Source organism: Myotis davidii, unplaced genomic scaffold (genome assembly GCF_000327345.1).
Source record: "Myotis davidii unplaced genomic scaffold, ASM32734v1 scaffold207, whole genome shotgun sequence".
Lineage (NCBI taxonomy): Eukaryota > Metazoa > Chordata > Mammalia > Chiroptera > Vespertilionidae > Myotis > Myotis davidii.
The window spans coordinates 1374939-1383959 of NW_006298349.1; the positions used below are offsets into that span (position 1 = coordinate 1374939).

Consider the following 9021-nt stretch of genomic DNA (forward strand, 5'->3'; position numbering starts at 1 on the left):
AAATATAAAGCTCTCACTGGCGCCAATCGCACGTGTGTGTTTCAACCTGTCATTGTCGATCGTGAATTTGGTTGACACTTCTATTACAGAGAAAGGATGAATAGCGATATTAAAATATTTCTTCTAATTAATTGCTTTCAATGTGCACGAATTTGTGCACTGGACCACTAGTTATTAGAAGAATAAAACAGTTATGTTTATTCCACAAGTCACAGTGTTTTTGGAGGGTCATTCTGAAAACTGCTCTGGAAAATACAATTCCTGGTGCTTCCCTGTGGGCGTCTCTGATACCCTCTTGAGCATGAACGGTGCTCACACGACAAGACGTGCACAGGCTGCTGCCCTCTTCCCCCATTTCAGAGATGGGCTGACAGGGGCCCGCAAGGCAGTGTCCCGAGACCTGGCTCCCCTGGATCCCAGCCCACAGGGTGCACACGAGCTCCCGGGAAGGGGGCCAGCCTCTCCTGCAGGCTTTTAATTCTGCAGCACAGGGCTGCCTCGAAGGCTTCCGCGGCAGGCCTCTACAGGGCCTCCCATGGGCTTTGAATCCCAAGCTGTCTGGGCTGATGCCGAATGCTCCCAGCTCTCCGTAAATTTTAGAGCCATTTGATAATGGGTCCATTTAGAGCATCTGATTAGCTTGCACGGCTGGGAAAGCCAAGCTGTTCCCTGCCCAGCACAGCGGCACACTCATCTCCGCACTGCCAACACCGAGGTGCTCCTGTTCTCTAGGTGAGGCCGGCCCGCCCATTCCTGGGGCCTCTGAAGAGCAGGTGCTAATGACCCTCAGAGAATGGCTTCCCCCAGCAGCCATTTCCATGAGAACGTCTGAAATGATCCCTCTATTATGCTCTTCCACAGGCAGGATGAAAACTGGGGGAGACACTGCAGCCACTTAATCACTATCAGCCAGCTGTCTCACTCCTGCACTCCCCTTGTTATTAAAGAGAAATGCCCTCGAGCTTCAAGACAGCGTGATGACAAGCTGAATAATTCAAATGGAGCCGCAGAGGGGCGGGTGTGTATTCTGCAATAGGCCTTTCTAGAAAATGCCAGCTGGGAACTTACCCGTTGCGGTGTGTGTATGGGAGACAGAGCATCCAAATCTGCATTAGGAAACTCGACCCCTTTCCTCTTCAGCTCCTCATATATATGCACAACACCCGTGAGGTCAGGACTGCTTCGAAAGGCGTCGGCCCACGCCTGGAAGGAGAAAGGAGTCCTGTTAGGAAGCGTGTCTCCCGAGAGCTGTCACGGCGCCTGAACACCCACCGCACCCAGCTGCTCTCTCAGAGGCCAGTGCTCCCCTGGACCCCAATGCGAACTGCCCTGGCAAACTATCCTGTCCCTCTCCCCCTGCCAGCGCTGCCACAAGGCAGGTGGCAAAATCTTGGTTTTTCAATGGTGCTGTTGAGCATGAACAAAAACATAAAACTTAATTCAGCATCTGTATTTCCTTGGAGAAGAGAGAGAGAAATAACACCCAAGCTTTGCAGTACATCCTAACATGCAGGCATTTCCCTAATCGCAAGGAAATCAATTTCTGGTGAGTTTAGTTGAAGGGTGAGCAGAGGCCGCCGCCAGGCTGCTGTGGGGCCAGGGGCGCTGTGGGTCTGCAAGCTCGCTCACCGTTTCCCACACTGCTGTGTGGGGTTCTCGTCAGTGGAGGCAGGAACCACAGGCAAACTGCCAGGAAGGAGACCGCGGCGTGTGGCTGGGAAAGGCCCCTCTAGGTCTCAGCAGATGCGAGAACCCTACAGCTGAGCCGGTCTGGGGCTGAGCGGGGAGGGGAGCCCGTGCCGCCCGCAATGTCAACGCACACGTGCCCGCATGGAAACCCACAGGAAAGCGTGAGCACTAGTTTCCTTTACATGAAAACAGCACAGAGAGGAAAGAACACAGATGGAAACGGATTGCCACTTACCACTGATTCATGAAACTCTTTAAAAATTAAAAAAAAAAATCTGTTCTTTGGAAGTTACGGAATACATTTTATTTTTTATAATACATTTTTATTGATCTCAGAGCGGAAGGGAGAGGGAGAGAAAGAGAAACATTAATGATGAGAGAGAATCATTGATCAGCTGCCTCCTACTGGGGGTGGAGCCTGCAACCCAGGGATGTGCCCTTGACCGGAATCGAACTTGGGACCCTTCAGTCTGCAGGCTGATGCTCTATCCACTGAGCCAAACCAGCTAGGGCCAGAACACATTTTTTAAAAGTATAGCCAAACAGCTCCCCCCAAATTGGGCCCAGCTCTTCAGAGTCACCCATCACCTTACAAACTCCCAGGGGAAGGCGGAGCCTTGGGGGCCAGGGTCCTGTGCTAATTCCGTTGCTGTCTCCAGCATTTAACCACCTCCCGGCTCCAGCAATGCCCCAACCAATCCCAAGGCGGCCAGAGCAACACTATCGCTTACCTGCAGACCCACTCGAAGTGAAAAGGCCAGCTTCCAAAATGCCTTGTTAATTACAAGTGATGCATCTTACTTAACAGAAACATACCGTCAGTCTGGCTCCCTTGATCCACTTATTTAATTTGCACGCTCAGGGACTAACCCTGCATCAGGACAGCCCCTGTCGGGTTGGCTGACACCTTCCTCAGGATCCTGAGTTGGGCAGAGGTGCCTGCTGAGGCCTCCCTGGAATCCCAGCTGGGGAGCAGTCACAAGAGGCCTGCCCCCTGGGAAGTGACCCCGAGCCCCATCTTCCACCAGCTGCTTTGGCCTCAGCCGCCTGGTTCACACTCCAGCTGAGGCCTGGGACCTAGCTTCCCATGCACTAGCACTGGAGTTTGGGCCTAACCACCAGCACCCACGCTGCTGTGGGAGCGGGAGAAGCAGCATGGCAGCTCCTCCTGGGGCTGCTGGAGGCCTGTTTCTATGGGAGGGCCAACAGCTCAGGGAGCCCCTTTTCATCCGTGTTGCTTTCCATCCAGCTGATATGAGACGAGGAGAATGAAGATTAAAAAACCATCACTCTTCTCTCCAGTCAGTTGAGAACTCTTGGGGCACCTGCCCAAACAGCGTGTCAACAGACCCGGTTCCATGGCCCCAGGCAGGGAGGGGAAAGACACACCCCATGCTGGCCCAGCAGCTTCTCCCCCTCGCAAGAGTCTGGCCTGGGCCTGGAGCCTGCGGGTGAGATTGTCCGTGGATGTGGCCCTGGGAGTCAGTCCTGTGCCAGCCCCATCCTGTGGATGGGAGAAGGTGCAGCAGGTGTGCCTAGTGAGACATACAGGAGATTTGGAGGGTTTTGCTGATCCCTTCTGTCCATTCCCCAGGCCCCGCATACCCCAGGGTTGTAGGTAGCCCTGCCTTTTCATGACAAACTTTCCTCTCTGCCTAGGCAAGCTGGAGTTGGCATTTGTTATTTGCAACCAAACTGCCTTGGCTAATCCACCCCCTGCCCACCTGCTGCTATTTCAACCCCTGTGGGACCCCTGAGCAGGTTAGGTGCATTCTCTACTGAGCAAGATTCTGGTGCCAATGGGAATGGGCAGGGGGTGGGGCACCTGTAAAGGAACAGCCATATGAGGAAACACAGAAGTGGGAGACATCCAGAGATGCTCTGTGCCTCTAGTATTTTGCTGGGTCAATGCCCAAATACCTGTGTTCCTGTCTTCTTCCCACCAGGCACACACTGAGTCCCGCCCTGCTCGGGGAGAGCAGCCAGCACTGAATCCTGTCCTCGAGAGCAGCCTCACTGTCCTACTTCAGAGGACAGAGGAAGGTGGTCACTTAGGCTGGCAACAGACTGCGGTGACAGCGATAAAGCAGGGCCCCTCTGACCCAGGGCTGGGAGAACCTGTTCCAGGGGAGGTGGAAAACGGCCAGGGGCAGAGGCGGTGGAAACCACCGGGGAGCAGTGACCAGCAGTGCTGGCCCCCTGAGGGGCCCTGGCTGGTAGTGACTCAGTGGCCCCCCCCCTGCTCTTCACGCAGTTCTTTTTCCCACCTGTGCGCCTACAGTGTCAGGGGTTGAAAGACCCAGAGGAAGGTCTATTGAGGGGAAAAAAGAAAGTTATGCTTTTATTTCCTTTGTTCCTTTGGCTTGTACGCCGAAGTCCAGACTAAAACCTTATAAAACATGAACCATATCCTATTCATTTCTGTATTCCTCAAGTTTTGACAGTTTTAAATCATCAAATTTCAGATAAATAAACAATTACTGATTTAAACTATGGGTTCTGTTCTTTGGACAAAAGAAAGCTTCTGGCATCTTCTGCTTCTGCCCCTGGACCAAACTTCCTGTTCCCAGTGGCAGGGTCTGGAGAGCTGCCGTCCACGCAGATTCGGCCATCAGTTCTCTGACACCTTCTAAGAACACAACAGCCTCCTGCCCCAGCCCAGCCCCATCAGCTCACTTTCGTCAGTGGAAAGTGAGTACAGTCAAACCTCGGTTCTCGACCAAGTTGTTCACGGGAAACTTATCTTGGTTGTTGAACAAAATTTCAATTTTTGACCCAATACACCTGTATGGTCAGTCACATGTTTCTCAGGCAACAAACAAAGGAGAGAATGCACGAATATGAGTCAGTTAACTGCTTATCCTTGTGTTGTTAACATCTCAGGAAACTGTGCTGTGAATTTCTTCGTGTTTTTTGTTTTGTGGCTGCTTATTATTAAACACCTCTAGTAAATTATCCTGGGTGCTAAGAATGTGAGTGACAGCAGCAAAGTGAAAAGGAAAGTTGTGAGGCCCGGCTGGCATCAACCTAGGAGCCAAGAGGTCATTGGTTTGATTCTGAGTCAGGGCACATGGTTATGGGCTCGATCCCCCACATGCAGGAGGCAGCCGATCCATGTGTCTCTCTCATTGATGTTTCTCTCTCTCTATCCCTCTCCCTTCCTCTCTCTAAAAGTAATTTTAAAAAATATGTTTTTAAAAAGTTGTGAGAACAATGATAGAGCTTAAAAAAGAAATAATTGTGAGGTATGATAGAGGTGTTCGTGTGTCTGACCTGGTTACCGAGTATGGCAGGGCACATAGCACAACTTTAAAACATAAAGAGGCCATCAAGAGTGCTGATTGATGTTGCTAAGGGTGGGGAAGTGCTCATGAAACAACAACTGCAGGCAACTACAGAGTTAGAAAAGTGGTTGTTGATTTGGATAAATGAAAAGCAGCTAGCCAGTGATAACATTTCAAAGGCAAGCCTGTGAAAAGTGGAACGCTGCACACTGGCCTCCCGAAACGGCCCGGAGCCAGTGCCGAGGCTGTCCGTAAGGCTGCAGGCCCTGGTGGTTAGGGAGAAGCGCACCCGGCGGAGAAGCGTGGGGAGGCTGCCAGCTCTAGCAAAGCAGCTGCTCAGGACTTCGTGACGGAACTTGTGGAGGCCGAGGGATCCGCTCCCATCAGCGTCCCATTGTGACCAGACAGGCCTCTCCGGGGAGGACATGCCCACGAGGACCCGCCACACCAGAGGCATCGCCGGGACACGGCCAGTGAAGGGCGGCTGACGTGACTGTTGTGTGGGAATCGAGTGGGGACTTCAAACGGAAGCCTCTACTCGTCCACCATTCCGAAAACCTGCAAGTTTCCCAGAAAAATAATGCCGTGAAAACCAAGTAGAATGTGGAGGGCCAGCAGCAAAGCATGGTGGCCAGGAAGCTTTTTATTGAGTGGATCCATGAAGTGTGGGCTCCAAGTGTGAAGAAATACCTCCGGGAAACGCAACTGCCACTCAGGGCACTTCTTGTCATGGACGAGGCTCATGGCCACCTCCAGGCTTGGCGCGGAGCTGCTGGAGGAGCACAGCCTCACCCCTGCCGGGTCCTCACCACCCACAGCCTCCCCCCTGCCGGGTCCTCTCCACCCACAGCCTCCCCCCTGCCGGGTCCTCTCCACCCACAGCCTCCCCCCTGCCGGGTCCTCTCCACCCACAGCCTCCCCCCTGCCGGGTCCTCTCCACCCACAGCCTCCCCCCTGCCGGGTCCTCTCCACCCACAGCCTCCCCCCTGCCGGGTCCTCTCCACCCACAGCCTCCCCCCTGCCGGGTCCTCTCCACCCACAGCCTCCCCCCTGCCGGGTCCTCTCCACCCACAGCCTCACCCCTGCCGGGTCCTCTCCACCCACAGCCTCACCCTGCCGGGTCCTCACCACCCACAGCCTCACCCCTGCTGGGTCCTCTCCACCTAACAACTCCTCCAATCCAGCCCACGGACCAGCACGTCATTTCTAATTTCAGGAACACTACACAAAGGCCCTGTTCCAGAGGAGTTTTGAGGTGACCTCTGACACTGATGTAACCCTTCTGGAAGGAACACTTTAATATCCTCACTCGCTCGAGACTCACAGAGCCTGGGGGAGTGTGTTCCAGGACCCGCAATCAGCTTGGAAGACACTGCCCGAGCCTGTTGCTGACGGAGCCTGTGAGGGCTGTGAAGGGCAAGTCCAGGCTTGGACGTCGATGGTGACGGGGAGGAGCTGGTGAGGACACAGCACTAAGCTGACCTCCCAGGAGCTCCGGGACCTTCAGAGGAGCGGCCTGCAGCTGAGAAGTCTCTTCAGGGGAGGGGGTGGGGGAAAGGAGGGTGTTCCTATTCCACTCATCAGGGGAATGCTGGGAAATGGGGAGAAATGCAGTTTATTGAGAAATGCAATCTGACAAAGAAGTAGCAAACTGTGCAATAACCTTGTTCAGTGACAGTGCAGTGTTTCACTGCAGGCAAGTGTTAAAACGCAGCAAAAACAATCACTGGATGGGTTTTAGTGAGACAGAGGCCCAGTGAGCCTGAAGCAAGTTCTAGTGGAGCAAAGAGACCAAAGAGAAAGAACCCCAGAGGAATAGCTCCCTGACGTTTTATGGAAGGAGCCTCCCCTTCCAAACAATGACACCCCTCCACCCTCCACCCCTCCACCCATCGCCCACCCTCCCCACCTCTCCACCCCTGCACCCCTCCACCCCCCAATAGAGTATACTTTTGTTTATATTGGCTTATGTGTTCAGATTTTTATGGATGTCATGTGATATTTTTACTTAATATAAATAAACATCACTACTCCCCACCACATGCGACGTGCCCTCCACCCCCCATCGCCCACCCTCTGGCTCTCCACCCCTCCTCCATATTCAGTCATCAAGAGCTCACAACATTAAAGGTAGTTCTAGTGTGTATGTAAATTTTCATTTTTTACTGTAAATTTCATTTCCTTTTTGTTAAATTTTAATGTCCTTTTTGTTTATAAAGTGTTTATAGATTAAACAGTACTGTATATAAGCACGTGCTGTCTATAAGAAAGGTTGAAACAGGGAATCATATGGAAGACTGGGCTGGATTAATTCAGTTTACATTATTTCTAATGGCAAAAATGATTCAGTTTTCAAACAAATTGCTTCTCGAACAGCCTTCTGAAACATATTAAGTTTAGAACCGAGGTCCCACTGTGCTCTCCAACCCTTGCTGGGCAGCGGGCAGGGCGGAAAAGCGGCAGAGGCATCCCCTCAGCGAGGCTTCGGCTTCGCTAGCAGGACGATCTCACGCTGTTTCTGCAAACATACCCAGGGAAGGCTGCGGGATGGCATGAAATGGAAGGACACGCAGCCAAAAAGGACAGCCAGGGACCACGAGGAGGGAAAAGCCAGAGTGGCAGGAAGGTCAAAGGCAGGAGTGACGGAGCTGGCAAGCTGCTCCGGAGGCTGCTCTCCTCTCAGCATCTTTCCTCCCGGGCGACCAGGGAGACGGGCTCCCTCCTGAAAGGCAAAGCCCACTGCCCGCGGGGGGTGGGGGGTGGGGGGGCCCACTGAGCATTCACCAGGGGACTGGCCCCGCCCACTTTCCAGCAGCTGGGCGCTGAGAGCAGAAAGCCGGCCACAGCTCTGCACCCACATCAATCCAGCTGCACTGACACAAGGGCCTGCTGCACTCCCCAGCTGGCCAGAAGGCCAGCCCCTCCTGTCTCCCAGTGGGAGCAGCACTTGCTCTCCCAGGGGGAATTACCAGACTCTCTGGGAGGCTTTATTTACATTTAATATGCACATAAAATCACCTTCTTTTCAAAGGGTTAAAAAATGGTTCACAGGATGCAACCTCTGCATACTCATCAGATGAGCTGTGATGGAGGAGATGTTGCCCACTGGTGAGGGCGTGAAGAGGTCATGGCACCATGACCCGGTGCGCGGGCGCTCCCTGCCACCAGCAATTGCACGACGAGCTGTGAGGCTGAACTCTGAAATTGCTAATATTCTACCATTTGGACCAACAAAGATGGCAGTTTCACCTATTCAACCAATCGATACCCAACAAAATGATACGTATATCACCAAAGGACACGTGCTGCTCCCAGCAGCATCTTTCATAACAGCCCCTGAACAGCAAGTGCCCATCACAGCGGGAGGGATGATGAACCCCGGGCCACCCGCAGGCCCAGCGCAGCGAGGTGCACAGTGGGAAAGGAGGCCATGGTCACTCCGCGGCGCGGCCAGGCACACGGACACAGCGGCGCTGGCACAGAGACTGCGGGGGAAGTTCCATGGAAGAGCCCATCATGCCCTATGCTGTGAAGCGGAATATGACGCACACCCACAAAGCCCCCGCACCCTGGGACGGCCCCCGCCTGACTTCCCACGGCTGGTTACATGGATATGTTCCGTTTGTAAAAATTTATCAAGTTCTACATGCTTTTTAAATATGTGATTTCCGGTATATTTAAATCAATAAAAAGTAAAAGAAAAGGCTGAACTTTTTATTCTTTTGTCTACCCCACGACAGAAGCCAAGCACCCACCGCTCTGAACGCTGCCTGCGCTTCTCCGGTTAGCCAGCAGAGCGACGATGGGAGTTCTCAGGGAGCTTCAGAACCTGTGCAGGAAGGACTCTGCCCCGTCAGGTTACCAAGCCCACTTGGACGTCTCCTGACCTAAAGTCCCTTGCGTTTTCTCAGCTGGACCCTCGAGGTCCCATCCGGCGCCCTGCTCCCAGGCCAGCAGGGGGCGTCCTCAGAGCATGGGTGTGGGTCCCAGGGCTGCTCCGGACCATCTCACAGAGCAGGGCTGGGAGTACACAGGCAGGAAAGGCAGC

General features: G+C 53.5%; 1 protein-coding gene across 4 annotated transcripts in view; it reads right to left on the reverse strand.

The window, feature by feature from the left end:
* The window catches only part of TOM1L2 (target of myb1 like 2 membrane trafficking protein), a 63697-nt gene that overhangs the window by 30747 nt on the left and 23929 nt on the right, over window positions 1–9021 (reverse strand). For all 4 annotated transcript variants that reach the window (XM_015570614.1, XM_015570613.1, XM_006773956.2 and 1 more), the window contains exon 4: window positions 1069–1203. In XM_015570614.1, coding sequence (XP_015426100.1) covers window positions 1069–1203 — 135 coding nt within the window. The remainder of the gene's footprint in view (window positions 1–1068; window positions 1204–9021) is intronic.